The sequence below is a fragment of the Pollicipes pollicipes genome, unplaced genomic scaffold, assembly GCF_011947565.3.
Source record: "Pollicipes pollicipes isolate AB1234 unplaced genomic scaffold, Ppol_2.1 Scaffold_6052;HRSCAF=7182_pilon_pilon_pilon, whole genome shotgun sequence".
NCBI lineage: Eukaryota > Metazoa > Arthropoda > Thecostraca > Pollicipedomorpha > Pollicipedidae > Pollicipes > Pollicipes pollicipes.
This window is the reverse complement of record NW_023596805.1, coordinates 6,268,622-6,287,258: the sequence shown is the minus strand read 5'-3', so window position 1 is coordinate 6,287,258 and position 18,637 is coordinate 6,268,622. Positions and strand designations below refer to the sequence as shown.

At 63.2% G+C, this 18,637-nt stretch overlaps 1 protein-coding gene across 15 annotated transcripts in view; it reads left to right on the top strand.

Moving 5' to 3' along the window:
* LOC119104919 (calcium/calmodulin-dependent protein kinase type II alpha chain) overlaps positions 1–18,637 on the top strand; it is a 185,792-nt gene that overhangs the window by 150,442 nt on the left and 16,713 nt on the right. For 5 of the 15 annotated variants that reach the window (XM_037228671.1, XM_037228670.1, XM_037228669.1 and 2 more), the window contains one exon: positions 29–118. In XM_037228671.1, coding sequence (XP_037084566.1) covers positions 29–118 — 90 coding nt within the window. Of the gene's footprint in view, positions 1–28; positions 119–4,989; positions 5,041–9,231; positions 9,301–18,637 lie in introns of all 15 variants that reach the window. The other 10 variants (XM_037228662.1, XM_037228657.1, XM_037228659.1 and 7 more) reach the window with 3 other exon arrangements.

The following is an 18,637-nucleotide window of genomic DNA, read 5'->3' as shown; positions in this document are numbered from 1 at the left end:
GTCGCTTACGGGTCAGCGGCGTTCCCAGGCCGCAGCATCGTGGCTAAGAAGGGCGACGGCTCACATGTCAAGGAATCCACTGAGAGCAACACCACCGTTGAGGAGGACGACTGCAAAGGTGAGCCGATGGCGCCGCGCTGACGTCAGCAAATGACGTCACGCCGGCGACCCGCGGTGTTCAATGTGGCGACGGCGCGGCGGCTTTGCTAGGGTAGCGTGGTCGTTGAATGTCGGGATTCGCTGGTGGTGTTCTTTGTTGTCGTACGGCGCGATATGTGTGATGCGACGTCACGGTGGTATGTTGTTGTTGAGGTTTGGGGTTACAAAGGGTTTGCGGTTGGGGTTGGGTTTGGGGTTACAAAGGGTTTGGAATAGGGAGGTGGGGACGTCCCGCTGCCGTTTTGGGGTCGGATTTGAGCGCGTGCGTTCGTGAGTGGTTGGTCGATAGCCGATTGGACGCGGCAGAATGAAAGGACGGCTAGGCTGGACGTGTAGAGAATGCGCTTGCTGAACAGCCTCCCAGTGCGTATGTTCCGTTTGGTCGCGTTGTTGGAAGAGGCGGCTTTGACGGCGATTGGGGCGGGCGAAGGCGCAAACGCCCCGCGAGAGGCTGAGCAGGTGGCGTATACGTAAAGCGCGCTGCCTCACAAAGGCCCGATGTGACCTCGGTCGCGAGGGAGGCAGCGAGGCTGACTCCGGGCCCCCCTCCCCCCGCCCGACCCAGACCGGGCCGGCCGTGCTCCACTGGAGCCCGCTTTCCGGCGCCATTTTGAGGAGGTCACCCCGCCGCCGGCGCTGCAGCCAGTCCGGATTCTGCGTCGCCGCTCGAGCCTCGCTCTGCCGCTTCGCATACATGCCATCGGGCGGCGGTACGATGGCGTCAGAGCGTGCCGTTTGACGGTGCGGGCGGGGTGGGGGAGGGGTGGGGGTGGGGTGGGGGGGGGGGGGGGGGGGCTTTGCTCATCCGCGGGCTCTAAAACGCGCCGTGCTGGGCCTGCTTGGGATAGGCGCCTGGAAGAGCGGTGGAGACATGCACCGCCGGCGTGGGCCGCACCCCCGGCGGAGGCTAGGGTTGGCGCGGCGCGGGGCCCGGGCAGAGGCTGCGCGCGGCCCACGCGCCACCGCCGGCGCGCGTGGGAGCAGCTTCTGACATGTAGCGTTAGCTCGGCACGGCGTCGCCCTGTCGGCCGTTGCTTCGCTGTCGCTTCTTCTCACCCGCTCTCGCTCTCTCGCTCGCTCTCACTGTTGGTGTCGTCGTCGGCTGAGGCTGCACGGTTAACACCGGTGCTGTAGCGAGGGAGGGGGAGGGGGCGTAGCCGCTGCATGGTCGTAGCAGTCGATGGATGAGAGGATTGCAAATGTGGGAGATTTCGAGGGGGGTTGAAAGGCACTGTGTCTCCTTGTTTGTGAGGATGTTTGTGGTCTCAACGGGGTGGGGGGGGGGGGGGGGGGGGATGTGATGGAAGGCAGCTGTGCTGTTGGAAGCTGGATATTACTTAGGTGTCATGTGCATTCCCCTTATTAGGATGTGATGAGTTGAGAGCGCCATACAGAACGAAAAACAAGGAGTAATGCTTACTTAGTTCAGTCTTCGTTTTCGTAACGAGTTCTTTGTTCTCAGATTTTAGTGTAGATGCTCCTCGTTTACACTGCAGATTAAAACTTCGTATCGTCCTCACGTGCATATATGTTGGTTGCAGCTTCAAACAAGGATTTTGCATCAACGACTCTTGGTTCAAGCTTTCCGTTTGATCGTGCCTTTTTATAGCGTCCCTTTGTCAGTGGTTCACCTCCAAACATCAGAGTCAAAACCCTTAGTAGCCAATCACCTCACCGCGATCGCAGCGCCGCTTAGTGCGCGCTCACAACACCTAAGCTGTGTACCGCGGCCGCCAGAGGCGCCGCCGGCGGTGCCAGCACGCGCCGCCGCCGGCGGCGGGCTGGTGGGCGCTCTGCGTAAGATGGTGGGCACGCAGCCGGCGGCGGCGGCCGCCTCGGCCGCGCTCGTCAACGGCGCCCGCGGTGAGCGTGTGACGTCGCCAGACGAACGGACGTGTGACGTCACCGGCGCGGCTGCGACGCCCGCCGTCGGGACGGCCGGCACTGCACACGGGGACGGGCCGTCCAGCCGGGGGTGGGGTTGGGGCTCTAGTAGCAGGGTGGCGAGGTTTGGGTGTCCCTCCAGTTTTAACCCAGTCCCGTGGAGAAGCAGGGTCATTTCCCGGTCCGCTAGGTGGGTTCGGGACCCTCGGGGGCGCCAGGTGACCTCTGAACTTCCGTGGGAAACCCGGGGGTTCCCACGGAAGTTCCCACGCCTGCTCAGAGGTCGCCCCGCTACTTTTTGGAGTCACGTTTGTCGCTTCGGCTTAGAGCACCCGTTTGGTGAAGGATGCTCACTCGGACGTTCCCACCGGAACATCGCTGTAGAGAATTCTTGTATGTGTCCGTGCCCGCGGATGACATCAGTGACCTTCGGTGACTTTGTGACCTTCATTGACTTTTGTGAGCTTAGGTGACTTCTGCGACCCGACTCCACTGTTCGTGCACGGCGTTCAGTGGGAGACGTGTTGTCCAGGTGTCAACTGGCTGCTGGTCACAGCTGGCTGCTGGTCTCAGAAACGCAGGGGTGATTGTCGATGGACCGTGCCCTGGGGTCTATGGTGGTCTCCCTCATCCTCTCAGCCCCCTCCCCCCGCGCTCCCTCTGGAGGTGCCCTCGGGCAGTATTGGAGGTCGACACGCTCCTGGGTCAGGCCGGGGACCAGGAGGCTGGCCAGTAACGCGTTGCGGCTTAATCTGGAGCCGCGGGGATTTCCCCCGTGTCGCTCCCCCTCCCCCCTTCCAATGCTGGGGCGGCCCGTCTCCCCACCCGACCGAGTTTGAGGACCATTCGGCAGCACTAACGTTACAAGCACCGTGCACTAACACACCCACACCCACACTCACGCACAAGCACGCGCCCGCCGCGCCCAGCCAGACGACGCACTGCGACGGCGTCGGCTGTTATTGCCGTCGCGGCCCGACGACAATGTGGGAGAGCGGACGGTTCACTGCAGTACTCCTGACAGGGGCCCTTTCTCGTTGGGTCGTGATTAATAGTCTTGTATGTTTCCCGGGGCGTGTTTAATCAAGGCTCGTCAAGAGCGCGCGGCTGTGGTGGTCGACAGGCGCACTTTGCGCGAGCGTGTTGACATGTAGCGTTTCCCCTGGTGAGGACACGGGCCGGGGTCTCGGGGACACGGAAACATGGTTTTGAGAGTTGTGGCCCCCGTCACCAAAGTTGTTTTATCGGCCAGTGGACGCGTAGTGTCACTGCCATCCGCCGACTGTGCGCGCTGTGCGATCGAAGCTATGGAAAGCAGTAGGTTGGCAACGGCGGGAGCGAGATCAAGTAAAACGCATTGCACGTGCCCCCCCCCCCCCCTCCCTCCCCAAATAGGCTGGTAAGAAAGCGCCGACTTGGTCTGCACGAAACTGGGGGCAGCTTTCGACTCTGAGGCCTCTTTATGTTGGCAGTGTGCAGTGTTCAGCTGCCTGCTGCCCCTCTATGCATGTGTGCGTATGTGTGTGTGTGTGCGTGTGTGTGTGTGCGTGCATGGCTGATCTCCGCATGACCTTTCAACCTGGGCGTGCTGTCTCTGCGATGTCTGCCTGCCGTGCTCGCTACTAGACAGGACCTTCAAAGCGGAGGTCGCCGTTTTGCTTCCGCACACTGGAACGGGGAATTGTCGCAGGCCCGCCCAATCGCGAGAACCAACGTTGTTGGTGCAGGGCGCCCTGTCTCGCCGCCGTGGTCTCGCTCGGAGGACCGCGGACGGAGACGTGATCTCGCCGGCCACTGCCGGAGGCGTCACGCGTTTGGCGAGCGCCAGTCGTGCGCGGTCTCCCGCAGATCTCACCGGGACACGGATCGGATCAGATCCCCAGACCAGATTAAGTCCGCAGATCAGTGCACCTCTGTATTAAAGAGTTACTTACCGCTAACCACTGCGCTGTGCAACGCTCGCGCGGGCGGTTGGAATGGGCTGGAGACGCCAGTAGCCGTCCATAACTCCTGGGCCGTCCCGTAGGCCACCTGTCGCGTAATTTGGATGATAACCTCACTACACACCTTTGGGTGTAGTATTTCACCCTCGTAGGTTGATCACTGCAACCTTTGGGTGTATAACTGCACCCGTTAGATTTATCATTACTTTCGGTTTGGGCGTGCAATTACAACTACTTGGGTTTATTGTGGAGGGATTTTTTAGCGGCGCAGCATTTGCTCGCGTCCGGATCTCCCAGATCCGCATCTTTGCGCTCAGCCTGTTCGCATATCCTTTCGCTTGCGAGTGCTCGGGTGCTTCGTTCGCTGTTGTGTTTCGGGCGTTCGTATATGTTCAGCCTCCGTTTCGTTGCTAGATGCGTATGCGTATGATGTGATACGGTGTTCTTTAGTTATGTATTTATTTGGGAGCGTGGCGTGCTGTGCGGTTAGGCCGAGGTGGCGCAAAATTTGGCCCCAAGCCACTTTGTCGATAAAGCTTTTCAACTGGTCGTCATTTTGGGTGTCTTCCATGGTTTCGGAATAGCTCATGTATTAGCTCATGAAATACTCGTGTATTTCCTCTCGCTATTGGAAGTCACAACAACGGTGATGGCGACAAGCCTCAGTTTCGCCAATATGTTTCAATTCAATTCAATTCAATTTCAATTTAATTTAATCTCGTTCAATTTCGTCGTGTCGCACACCGCCATTAACTTTTGTTGGTTGACAAGCACTTAATTTGCGGACGGCGAAAACCAGTTTGACGTCTCCAGCCCTCTGGAGGTCTCTCTGGGAGCCCAGTCTCAGTGTTCTTGGTGACACACCGCCTGCAGCACGGCACTCTCCGCCGCACAGCACGCCCCTCCCGGGATGCCGTTTGGGTGGGGCGTGGCCAGGCGGCTGACTTGAGCTGTCTCTTTTCTCTCCGCCTCTCTCTCTATCGCCGTGTCTGCGTTTCGACAGAGGACCGCAAGGTGGACAGATCTGCCACCGTCATTGCCCGCGAGCCGGAAGGTACGTGACCTGACCTGACCTGACCTGGAGCCGCGCCGAGGCGGCGACGCCACCGGTCCGTCCCCGCGCTAGACTAGCGGCGCTCCGTCGCCCCGTGCCTGCGCCTGCGCCTGTGCTTGCGGCGAGGTGCCGCGGTGTGCGCTCCTGCCCCCGCCCCCCCCCCCCCCGTCCCCCGTCCCCCGTCCCTCGCCGCCGTTCCTGGCATCGGTATGCTGCTGCCACGGTCGGCGGCCGGCCTGCGCGGAGCCGGCGAGGCGAGCGATTTTTGTGGGTGTCGGACGATTTTGACTAGCGCCGCCCTCGGTGGCCGGCAGGCAGGCAGTGCGTAGTGTCTGTGGATGGCGGGAGTGGATGGGCGGGCGGTCGTGGCGCGGACACGGCGTTGGGCATCGGCCGGGCTGCCGAGCGGGGCGGGGAGATTGTCCGCGGTCGTATTGGGGCGTGGCGCCCGCTGCAGCGCGAGCGGGAAAACCGCAATGGGCCTTCGCCAAACACGACCGCCGGGGACGCCAACACGGCGCCGGCTTTGCCCACCCGCTCCGCCGCTGGGGAGGTTTTCCGCGATATTTGTATTTTTGGATACATGTGGCCGGACCTGGCCGGGGCCCGTCGGACGCGAGCATTGCGAAGGCGGCCGAGGCTCTCGGTGACGCTGGTTCAGTGCGTGTTTGTTGGCCGTTCGGTGTGTGAGCGTTTAGCGGGGCTCGAGAGAGTTGGCATGCCGTGTTGGGGAACGTTTAGCGGGGCTCGAGAGAGTTGGCATGCCGTGTTGGGGAACGTTTAGCGGGGCTCGAGAGAGTTGGCATGCCGTGTTGGGGAACGTTTAGCGGGGCTCGAGAGAGTTGGCATGCCGTGTTGGGGAACGACACCGCGTGCATGCTTTGCGGGCTTTGTTCCGCGTGAGCCACGCGACGTGTCCCATCTAGAGGTAGCTGTTTCGTCCACATGTTGACACGATGCACGCACGAACATGTCACAGACGTGGTGTTCTTGATGTAAGTCAGAGCGGTGTTCAGCTCCTGATTTTTCGACATTTTGGGTCCTTGTGCACAAAGGCCTCAATGTGCGATGCGCCAGGACGCGCTGGGTAAAAGACGATGCCAAGCTGGCATTGACATATTGTGTGGGGATACTCGGCGTCTTCAGCAGTGCTAATGGTCACGAATGGTATGCCGCCTGTGATCAGAAGCCCTGCTGTAGCTGTCCGACCGTCGCGATCCGGACGTCTTCGAACCGGCGCCTTCTCGCGCATCAAGGGGTGGTTTTTCAGCACGAACGCTCAAAATGCCGCCTTCGTCGCTCTGAGTGTGTTGTTGCCTAGTGCGTCGCCGCGCGTGTAAATACGGTGGGACGGATCGTCGGTGCGGGTGGGACTGGCGCTGGCCGAAGTCGGCGGCAGCACTGGGCCTGGCGCTCATCCCAGCGTTTCATGTGGTGGCGTCCCGGGCGGGCGGCAGTTATTCACATGTTGTGTGCAACTCCGCTTTGTTCGCGGCGCTGGGCCTCTATCGCTGCCAGCGGCGGCTGTCTGCCACATCGCACCGGCCTTTCTGCAGCATGTGACCCAGCGCCAGCTGTCGACGAAGGCTGGCGCTGGCGCTGTGCCGCCGACAGCCACCCGGTCGGCCGTGTGATCCTCATCACCCCACCTCACCCGCGTGTTCACCGTCACTCGTGTGTCTGCCTGTGCGCCGCTGCTGGGGCGGCGGCGTCCCCGGGCTGCCCCACCAGCCGCCGCCGCCAGCGGCCAGGCACGTGAGCGGCTGTCGCCGTGCTCAGCTCTGTGCTCGTGCCCGTCTCGGCGCTGCTCAGACAGCCGGCTCGGAGTCCGTGGTCGTGCCACGGTGTCACGTGACGCGGTCGTCACGTGACCCTCATCGCCGTGACGTGACGCGGACGGATCAGCGCGCCGTTCATAAACTGATCTGAGTTTTCAGTTACGCTGATCGTTCTGTTTTCCACCGTTGCGTTCGTCGAATGATTAATCGCACGTAGCCGTTTTACGGTTTGGAACCTCTATTTCTCTGTACTTTACTAATTCATGTCTTCTTTCTATTTTTGTTTCATGCCGCTACCCATGAACAGGTAACCAGGAGTGCAAGAGTGCCACTTTATATATTATGATTTATTTACTCTATGTTCATTTGTTATATTTATTATTTAATTCCATTGGTTGTGTTTTGTGATAAGCTCTCATTTTATGTATATATATATATATATATATATATATATATATATATATATTATATATATATATACATGTAATATTCCACCAAATCTAACGTCCTGGTGAACGGTCTGACGTGACTGAAAGCGTCAGCTCAGCGTGTGAACGGGGCTCACAACAACGCGAGGTGCTCTGGCCGAGTGTCTGGGACCCATCTGACCCAGGGGCGGCGCCAGGGTCTGGCGTCAGGGACACCCGAGCACCAGGGGGGGGGGGGGCAGCCTACTAGTCTGCAGGCGAAGCAGACGGCGCAGGCGGAAAACTGTAAGACAGTGTAATGTAGCGATGCAATGCAATGTAATGTAATAATGCAAGGTAAGATTGTAACGTAATTCAACGATATACAACGATGTAAGCGTCGCTGCCGCTGAGCACACATGGCGCCGGCCGGTCATACCCTCCCTCCCCCACCACCACGGGCAGTGGTCCCGCTCTGGCCCGCTCCAGAGGCCACGTGAGGTCACGTGAGGTCACGTGACCGGGCCGGGAGGGGTGAGCTCGCGCCGGGCGGCGGGGTCAGTCGTCGGGCCATCGCGAGGCAGCTGCGCCCCGACGCCGCGCGCCGGCTGCTGGCCGCCCGGGCGCCGCCGCACTGTGGACGGCAGCCTGGCTGCCTTACCATACCGGCGGCCGGCTGCTCGCGCCTGGGGTTGGGAGGGGGGGGGGGGGGGTGGCGGCCACAGGCTTGACTGGAGCAGGCCCCTACGGCCACTTCGGACGCGTGCACAGTGTGCCGAACTGTCTTCGAAAGATGCGTCAAAAAATGTCACTCATTGGTGTTCGCATTCCATTTCCAAGATTTTTCTGATGGCCCTTGGCTGCAGTCGCCGCACACTGTCATTTCGGGGGGGGGGGGGGTCAGTTGTCCTTTCTTCAGACTTGACACTTGCGACTCGTTAGTTACGCACTACACATGATCACAAGCTGTGCCGCTTCGCCCGTTCGCATGGCTGGAACTGGCTTTGTGCCTTGTTCACCTTCGCAGATGTTCTGTCGCTAGTTAAACTACCAGAATGTTTTGTGCGCTTCTTTTATTTCCATCCCTTTCGAGACTCTTCATAACAGTCTGTGCTGGATCAGCCCGCTTTCCGAATATTTTTTCGCGCCTGTTCGGTTTGCCCCGTGTTTACTGGACTGGACCGCGGTCCTCACACCGTTCTGATATTTCCCCCGAGGCGGCTGTTTGCTCTGACGGCTCCCGCCGTAAATCGAGCTGGCTCGAGTCCCCGCTGCTGACGCGTGTCCTGCGCCCCTGTGACCTGAGACCGGGTCAGCCCGCGCCTCACCGTTTGTGACGCGCGTCTGACCTGACCTGACCTGACCTGACCTGACCACAGTCTGGTGGAAATACCGGTCATCGCCCCCGGTGACGGTGTTCTGCACTTGTGACCGGTCCTGGACGGGCCTTTGCCGACCTGATGTGACCTTGACCTGTCGTAACCTTGCGTGACCTGCATCTAATAGTTGTCTGCCGGCTTCGGGAGTCAAGTCTATGTGTTCGTGACATTAAGCGCCGCTGGGATTGATTCCCTTGCCTTGACTAACGCTTTGGGTGCTCTGCACCGTAACAGCGGTTGGCCAGGGCCGGCGCATTTTGACCCACTCGGGCACCACGTGACCTCTGCTGTCCCCGATGTGGTACAGTCCGCCGAACCGAGCTGTCTGGATATCCTCTTGTCTCGCCTGGCCTGCTTTGACGGGCAATTTCGTAATCCGTCTGGATCCGCCCTCCTGGCTTGGTCTGCACTCGACCTTCCCACCCTTCTGTATCTTGCGATACCCCACCGGTGTCTGCCGAGCCTGCCGTACTGTGCTGTACCCGACCGACCCGACCCGACTCGAGCCCTACCCGTATTTGTACCCACACACGTATCCTAACCCGACCCCGAACCCGGACCCCGTACCGGACCGCGACCCCTGCCTTAACCCGTCGCGGTCGCTGCCACTGTCTGTCACGTCCACAGAGAACGGACCAGGCAAGTGCCAGGTGTCGCTGGTGCCAGTCATCCAGCGCAACGATCAGGTGTTCAACGGTGAGTGACGCCTCTCCATCGACGCACCCGGACACACACACAGACGCACAGAGACGCGCACAGAGACGCGTGCAGAGGACGCGCACAGAGACACAGAGACGCGCACAGAGACGCACACAGACACGCGCACAGAGGCACGTGCAGAGACACGCACAGAGACGCGCACAGACAGCCACAGACACCCACAGACGCGCACAGACACACACATACACCGCACGCGCACGCGCCCACAGCCACAGTCACGTCCACAGCCACAGCCACAGCCACAGCCACAGCCACAGCCACAGCCACAGTTACAGCCACAGCTACAGCACACACACCGCGGGGGGCTGACCGGCGCGCACAATCGCGCGGCGGGGCGGCAGTCGAGACGAAAGTGGCGCGGCGCGCCGGGTACAGCTGGCCTAGAGAAGTAGCGCAGGCATAGGCTGAGGCGTCGAACCCGACCCGAAAAAAAGGAAAAGCGTACTTGAGGGGTCCGTATCCTTCAGCGTCTTGCAGTGTCAGCGCGGGCTCGTTTGCGATCTAGTGTTGTGCCTGTGGTAGTGAATGGCCTTCCACGCCGATGTACTCGCCGACGATTTTGGAAAGGTGAAAGGTCACGCCTTGGACGCGAGCAGTAGCGCAGAGTGGTCGCACGCGGGCCGGATCGAGGCGGTCCTCCCGACGGGGTGAAGCCGTTGACGAGTGGGTGCGCTGGGAATAGGTGCAAATGGCGTGACGGTTGAGAGAGTTGGTGTCACACTGGTATGCGGGTTGAGCGCCGAACGGTACAGAACGGCCGCAGGTGACGGAGGGGGCCGACGGCAACTGGATTGGGTTGGAGGATAGCCGTAGGGGATTTGACGGCTGCTCTTGCGCCGGAGGTGCGGTGCGGAGGTGCGGAGAACAGGTGCGGTGTGGTGAAGTGCGGAGATGGGGACAACAGCTGCGGAGGTGTGGAAAACAGGCGTTCAGTCGGCGGTCTGTGGAACGTATGGAGACGATTCTGAGGAGCCATTTTTCAATGAACTTGGGAAGGTTTGAACACAGCTGTGGCAGTTCGCTGTGTGTGCGAAGACTGCTAAATGGTTGTGAACCTAGCCAAGGTTGCGGGATGGTAGCTGATGGCTCGAGGTGTAGTGCATGGATGAAGGAAGTCACTCATGCCGTGATGTCTACTTTCCGAATGGTTTTGGCTCGCTGCCTGCAAAGAGTTGAATTGCAGTCATTCGTGGCGGGACTGCTGTCGGAAATCCCCTTCTCTATCCCCCGCTTGCATCAGGTCCCATACTCAGCAGTGTGGTGGTCGGGCATGCACATTGCGGTAAGCGAGAGTCACCAGAATCAGTGCTGATAAAGGCAGTTTTGCAAGACGATAAGTGCTGTCGGGCCTTTCTGATGTGCTGTAAATAGCGCTCACTGCACGCTGAATTCGATGGAATAGCCCGTCGCGTGCCCTGTATGGTCCGCGAGGCCTCGGCGGTCTGTCCGCGGCTGAAAAACTGACCTACGTCTCGGAAAGTACCGGGTCCGAGGCCGGCACGTGCGCTGCCAGAGGCGGCCCGCACCGGTGATGCCACGTTCGTGGAAGCCGACCCGTGTTATCGGCCCGGCGGCGCCTCTGCCGCTGCCGTCTGACGTCATTTCTGAGCACGTGACGCGCGTCGAGCCGCTCCAGCGGCGCGTCACTCGGGCCGGTCCCTGGGCCGCGCTGGGGGTCGGCTCGCGATAGCCTCCTCGCTCTGCCCCCCCCCCCCCCCTCCCTCCCCCCCGGAAGGCCCCGCATCGGCCGGATGCGCGCCCCAGTCGCCGCCGCCGCCCGGCGACTCGCTCCGCGGCGACGGCGCGTGGCAGAGCCGGCACCGCGCTACTCCGCGAGATGACCCGGCGTGACTCGGTTCGCCGCGGTGACTCAGTCAGCGGGCGGCGTGGCGGGCTGACTCAGGCGGCGCGGCGGCGGGCGGACAGTCGTGCTCCGCGCCCGCCCTGCGCCGCTCGCCGCCGCCTGTGATCCCGCCGCGCGACGCCGGTCTTCGCCGACGGCTGAGTGCTTGGTGGCCGCGCGTTCCTGTTGGCACCGGTGTGTGATTGATGGTGCCGGGCGGGGTGCAACTGTACCGGAGCGGCAACACCGGCCGGCGGACCGGCGGTAGTGCCCCAGCCAGGCACGTGTCATCGGAGCGGGCGGACGTGCAGTTCCGCCCCTCCCCTCTCTTCCCCGGGGCCGTCGCCCGGCAGTGAGCCGCGTCGTCCGACCGTGACGTGCAGTCCATCGCTGCGCGAGGAAGTCGACTGTTGTCTGCCTGCACCCGGAGGTCGAGACCGCGACGTGACGTGACGTGACGTGCTGTGTGGAGCGGTGAAGTGTGCGACGCTCTGCGTCTGGTGCGCGTGACGGCCGTGCCGCGTGGCGGGAAAGAACGTAGTCTGGGAGGTTAGGCCGGGGGACTCCATTACCGGCCTGCGGCGCTGAACCGCAAACTACGGCCATGTGGCTGGAAAAGGGCGCCAAACGGCCGGCAGAGATGGCGCCATCTATGATCGCGCCACTGAAACAGCAGTGTGTGTGGAGGATCGTCAGCACAGGTGGGGCGCTTCTAGTAACGGCCGTGTTGTGGGTGAGGGTGAGGGTGAGTCCCGGCGGTCGGGCTCAGCCGGTCGCGGAAAGTTGACATTTGACCTCAGTTCCAAGTCGATATTCGAATGTAACGGCCATCTGATTTGACGGCAATGCCGTGTTACATGACACAGGGCGGACAACTTGCGTCTTTTCCTTTAGCCTTTTCCTCGTGGGTCTGGGAACGTCTGTACATTTGACGTGACTTTGCCCGCATGAATGGGACTATGTAGATAGTTGAAATTCTCGGTGTACCTAGCTTAGCAGCGGCGGTATTAAAGGCCACAGTCTGGCTGCAGTGGAAGTTCCGCCATGTTGGGACGTAGCCTTTTTTGTTTTGTTTTTTTACTCATTTTTAATATTCTTAATTTTATGTATCTTACGTCGCATTAGGGTCACTCTTGAGTATTCTCGAAAGTTGCGGGCTTCGTGGCACGCACGCTGCTTCGTTCTTACGTCAGTTCCAATAGTCGTCGCTACCTTCCATATTGACGCTCCGCCACACCACTGCCTGCCGGACGCCGCTGGCGTGCGGTGATGTGAGAACCGCTCTGGGCCCAGTTCCTCACTCACTTTCGGCAGGAGCACTGTGGCGTCACAGGTACGCTCCAGTGAAAAATGCCTTTCATTCTGTGTGGACACAAGTAAGATCAGCTGGTTCAATCCCATGGGGGCATGTATCGTGCAGGAATGGCGCACCCAAATGTTATTCGAATGAAAAGTTATCAGCATGCTCTGCGTTTTAAGACACCACCATCGATCACGCGATCCGTATGTGGTCAAGATCTGTCTATTCGCCAGACAGACGTACTGACAGACGTAACGCCTTCGGCGTTCGGAGCCCAGGGCAAGCGCCGCGCTGGTGTCCCTCTGCGCGTGGCTCGCTGGCTGTGTGCCAGTTGATGACGTCGCCTTGCGGCAGGGACGCGGTCCAAACCTCAGACGGCGCTGAGTCTCGGCTGCAGCGTGCAGCCTTGCAACCAGCACCCGCTTATGCAATATTGCACCGGAATGCAGGTCATGCCCGGGTGCACATTGGTGTTGCTGGACCAGTTTGGTGGGTGCGTTTGCACCGGGGAGGGTTTTACGGTGCAGGGACTGTCCGGTCTGGCCTGTCCGGTCTGGTCTGTTACTGTCCGGCCTGGCGCTGCTTGGCGACCGGTGCTTCGGGCTGGCGTGAGCCGGCTGCTGCCCGCTGTTGGGCCGGCCAGGCTCGGAGCAGCGGGCGACGCGTGCGTGCGCGCGGCGGTCAGTATCCTCCGGCCGCTCTGTGGACGTTTTGGGTGCATGCGGGAGCTTTGGAGTGTTTTGGGTGCTTGTAAGCTGGAGTGCTCCGTCTTCAGTCCCACATCGCGAGTTGGTCCAGGATCTCGGGTGCGGGTCCCGGCGATTTTCTCGTGTGATTTACGTCAACGTTCTCATCCGATTCCCGTCAACGTTCTCATGTGAGAGCGTCAACGCTCTCCTGTGTAATCCCTGTGGGGGTTCACCCGCGCTGTAGTCCCGTCGAAGTATTCGTGCGCTTGTCCCGTATCGAAACCATGACGCGCGATTTGCTCCGAAGCTTTTGCATACGAGTCCATTCAGATTTCTCCGGCCCGGGCGACGCCGCGAGTTCGCTAAGCCTGCGTCGAGGCTGGCTGGCGGGACGCGGCGCGGCCGCTGGCGAAGGCCGCCCGGCCCCCTCCGGGAGTTGCGCCGCCGGTTGTGCGGATCCGGGGAAGGCGTCGGCAGCCCGTCGCCGGGTCGGCGATGAGCCCGGCAGCGCCTGCCATCTGTTGGTCGAGATTGGTACCGGTGGCCGTTTGCAAGCCTGTGCTGAACGTCTTTGACGGATGTGTGGGCCGCGCGGCGTGGCGTTATCAACGCGGCGGAAGCTGGCGGTGCCGTTCCATTTCTCGCATGCCTTCGGTGACGGTGACTGCAACAGCGGTAGCGAATATAGTCAACGCTGGAGAGGCCGCCGATCGCGACTTTTTCCCGTTTTGCACGGCCCGCGCTCACCCCTCCCCCTCCCCCCTCCCTGCCGGCCGCTGGCAACACCGGGCGCCCCCCGGCGGCGGCCGCGCCGCGGCTGGCACGCCTGCGTTGACGGTCACGTGGTGCGCTCGGTCACGTGACCGGCCGGAGCAGCAATCAATAACGGGCGACCGGCGGCGGCCGGTTGACCAGCATTGGCAGAGTGCGCGGCGCGGGCGGCGGCGGGGCTGCGAGCTCGGCCGGTGCACGTGGCGGCGGGGTAGCAAGCTCGGCCAGTGCACGTGGCGGTGACGTTTGCGGCACGCCCGCCGCCGCTGACGCCTCGCGCGGCAATCTCGCGGAGACGGCCCGCGGCCGCTCGCGGCGTGGCGCCCCCCGGTTCTCGCCGCCGAGCGTGGCGTGCCGGGGCGCCGTGCGGTGCCGAGCCGTGCCGTGCCGTGCTGTGCGGACGTAGCGCCGTGCCGGGCGGGCGGCGGCGCAGGGCATGAGCCAGCGACCGGCGCGTGTGGAGCTGGGCTGCACGCGTCGCGGCACGGTCGCGCTGCTCATCGACGGCTACCCGTTCCAGAAGATCCGCGACTCGGAGTCGCGCAGCTACTGGCGCTGCGCGCGGCGCCAGTGCAGCGTGCGCGCCGTGCGCGAGCGCGACGCCGTGCGCTCGGTCAGCCACCTGCCGCACGACCACGCGCCGCCGCCGGCCGTCAAAAGCGAGGCGCCCATGGCCGAGCCTCCGCCGTGCGCCGGCGGCGGCGGCGTCGGTGTCGGTGTCGGCGTCGGCGTCGGTGTCGGCGCCGCCGCCGCTGCCGCCACCGCCGCGGCGCCGTCGGCGTCGGCGGCCGGGCCGGCGCCGCCGCCGCCGCCGCCGCTGGACCGGCAGCCCAGCTCGATGGAGAGCGCGGCCATGATCGTGCTGGCGAGCCGCAGCACCGGCCGTCTGGCCATGATCGTCGACGGCTACACGTTCGACCAGGCGGCGGTGACCAGCGGCGGCGTGACGCTATGGACTTGCGCCGAGCGGGAGGCCGGCTGCACGGCGTGCGTGGAGACGACGGGCGCGTGCGTGCGCAGCCTCACCGGCGTCGGCACCGGGCTGCCGCACACGCACGCGCGCAATTTCGCCCGCCTGCCGGACAACATGGTGCCGGCGTCAGAGTTGCCGGACGGCGAGCGGCGCGCGCTGGAGACGGTGTGCGCGGCCGGGCTGCGCGCGCGCGCCTCGGTGGGCGAGGCGGCGGCGACCGAGGCGCCGCTGGTGGCGCGCGTGCGGCCCGCCTCGCCGTCGACGGACCCGGCGGCCAAGCGCAGCCGCGTGGCGGCCGACGCGCCCCCGACGCCGGCGCCGACGCCGACGCCGACGCCGACGCCGACGCCGACGCCGACACGGAAGCGGGCGCGACTGGAGGAGGAGGCGGCGGCCGCGGTCGCCGCCATAGCGGTGGGGCCGGCGCCGGCGGCGGCCGGCAAGCGGCCCGAACTCTCGGCGGAGCTGGTGACGGGAGCCGGCGGGCGGACCGAGCTGCTGCTCGAGGGCAACTGCTTCCGGCGTGCGGCCGAGGAGGGCGGCGGCCTGGCGCGGTGGCGCTGCGCCTCGGCTGGCTGCGGCGCCGAGGCCTCCTCCAGCGGCGAGCGGCTGGTGGCGCTGGCCGGCCTACCGCACCGGCACGCGCCCAACGCGCCGCATAACGTGTTCAGCGCGCCGATCGTGGCGCGCCGCGCGCCGCGGCCGCCGCCGGCGGTCAAGGTGCACGTGCAGCTGGCGCCGGCGCGGCGGGGCACGAACGGACGGCCGGCGGCGGCGGCTGTGGCGCCCGGCGGCTCTGCCACGCCTTCCACCGACGGGTCGGACGACGTGTTCGCCTGCTCGCCTCCGGCACCGCGGCCACCGCCGCCGGCGACGACGGCGACGACGACGGTGTCGACGTGCGGCGGCGGGCAGGCGGGAAACGGTCAGTGGGTGATAGGGTGCGGCTGGGGGTGGCGACACGCGGGCTCGGTCGCCGGCATTGTCGGATGTGCGGAGGCGGCGCAGGAGGTTGGCCACCGAAGGCCGCCACGGGCCTGCGGCTCCGACAGACCGCATGTTTACGCAGGGGCTGCGGTTTGGAGCTGTGGTATGCGCTACCTGGGTATGCCGTAGCCGGTACGGATGGGGCTTTCCTGCCGGATTTCTGAGTTTCTACCCAGAAAGTGTGGGAAGAAATCTAAGATCTCGAGATATCTGCTAGCGGTATGATGGATCTACTCGTGAAATGTCCGTCAGGTATGTCATATATCTTAAAGCAAGGTATTTACCAAGGCTTCGTGTATCGAAAGACCACAGATGGCCGCGTTTCTCAGAATCTGCAGAACAAGTAAGCGGGGCACGGAGACAAACGGAAGCCGAGACAAGGAGGACATGCAGCGAGAGAATGTCGGCGAAGCTGCCACGAGCTTAGCTCGCAGTCGGGTGGGTGCAGACCCCGATCTGGTGCCGCGGCTGCCGTCCTGAACCGAAGAATGTGGTCATGTTCCGCACAAAGCTCTGAATTGGTAGTCAAACCGCTGCTGGATCGCTGTCGCTGATCACCACCCCAGCTGTCGCTGGTGAGCTGCTCTAGCGCTGGCCGAGCGCGAGGCTAGCGAGACGGTGGTCCAGTCCCGCTCCGACTTCGTTCACCTGCATGTGTGTGTTGGCTGCGTGCCATCACGTGGCTGGTGGGGAAGTCAGTTTATCCATCGGAGATTTAGCCATCTTTGGCAGCCCGCATGTGAGAAGTCGTCCTAAATTAGAGCACAATTCATGAACCTTCGATTATCCGTCTGCTACTCGTCCTAGCTTTTTCTTAATCGGGAACTGATTATACCGAGCCACAAATCCTCTCCAAGGCACGTGACCCTCGGCATATCCTCCCATCAGAGCGCGCCTGCTGCTTCCTCTCATGTCATTGGTAGTTGCGGTTCCACGGCTGTCCGGGGCGGTTTGCGCAAGCAGCCTGCTGTCCGTCCCGGGATGTGGGCTGACGCGATCCCTGGCTTTGAAACAGGTGATTCAGCCCGTTGCAGTTAATCCCGGTCTCGAGAGGCGTGAGCTGCCACGAGGAGTAGCCGGGGAGGGGGCGGGGTCATGACGTCAGGCGGGGGCCTCAGGTGCCAGCGGAGCGGGCTCGCCGTGACCTTGGTGACCCGTGACATCAGCGACCCCTGACATCGCCGGCCCCGCGGGCAGGCGCTACTTGTTCAGCTCAGGAGCCAAGGCCAGATGTCTCAGATAAGATCGCTGAGGTCACAGAGATCAGAGAGATCACTGCGTCTGAGATCGGAGCCGGGTGGGCGCGGACGAAGCCATTGCCATTGCAATTGAAGCGAATGCCATTGTTCAGCCTCGCGAACGTGCACCGAGACCTCTCGCTGCTGCCAGCTTTCCGAAACATGGGCGCCCATGACCGCGAACGCAACATGAATATCACTGACTTCCCCGGAAGACGAACGCCCGGAATTCCCGTCAACCGTCGCGCCACGATCGTCGGAGATCGAGCGTCGGACCCGTCGCGCCACGATCGCGGCGCGTAAACGAATGCATCATCTTCGAAAAGGTCGAGGCCGCGGTCTGCATCGTCGGTTGCGGCGGTGCCGACGCTCCGCCAAGGTCGGGGCTGCAGCGGAGGGCCCTTTGACCTTTTGTCAGCGGCGGCGGTGGCGCGGTTGCTGCGTGGGCGTCGCTGCCGTCCGCGGAATGTGCTGGGCTAGGTCAGGAGCGAGCGCCGCCCGGACGTGACGGGCCGCGCGGTGCGACATTCGGATGGCGCCTGGGGGGGCCCGGGCTCGATTCCCGCCGGAGGAAGCTTTCACCTGCCGGTTTGCGACCGGCCGCGGCGACGCGGCGGCCTCGGGCGTCGCATGTGCTGCGGAGCAGCGTCGCAGTCGTCTTGGCGTCGGCCCGGCACACCTGTCGACCGTGGGCGTGCCGGCAGTGCGGGCTGGGGCTCCCATGCCACCTGTCCCGGCACCTGACCTGACGTCTGCCGGCGGTGGGCCCGGCGGCGCGTCCGACACGGCCGGTGTCGCCGTGACACGGCCGGTGCCGGGCGTGACGCCGGAGCCGGCCCAGATCGATCGGCGTCTGGTGACGAGCGCAGTGCGGTCGGTCGGAGGTGGACGGGCCGCGAGACGGCGGCGCACAGCTCTGCCCGGCTGCTACGCTCGCGCCACGCTCCTGTGGAAGCTCGTGAGGAGTTGGAAGCCGGTGCCGACGCGCGCTGCTCGGTCGTGGCGAGAGCCGGCGTTGTACCGAGGAGGAACCAACCCCAGGCTGGGCGCGTGTTGAGTGGTCGCAGCGAGGGCGCGCTCAGTGGCAGTAGAACGCTGCGACGGTCCCTGTCGAGGCTTGGCGCCCTGGCGGACGCCGCGGGCTGGACTGCTGGTAGCGAGCGGCGTGTGGAGGACACGCCCTCTGACTGCGACTGCGGAGGCATTCGTAACGTGACGGGGCGTGGCGCGGAGGACTGCTGAAGCACCGGCTCGTGGCACCGTTGAGTACTGTCGGGTTGGTGTTGCGCTCGCTGGAGATTGTTTTGGGGTCAGTTTGAAGGTCAAATGTCTGCGTGCTTCCGGTGGTTCTGCTGGCCTGCACCGGTGACCTCCGCTGCTGACCTCCGTTACGGCCCGAATGCGAACTTCTGCGGAAAGCCTGCGACTTCTTCTGACCCGCTTGCCTCGACTACGGCCGATTTCATCCGATCTTCCGCGTACCGTGCCGGACGTGCGTGACCCCCACTGCTG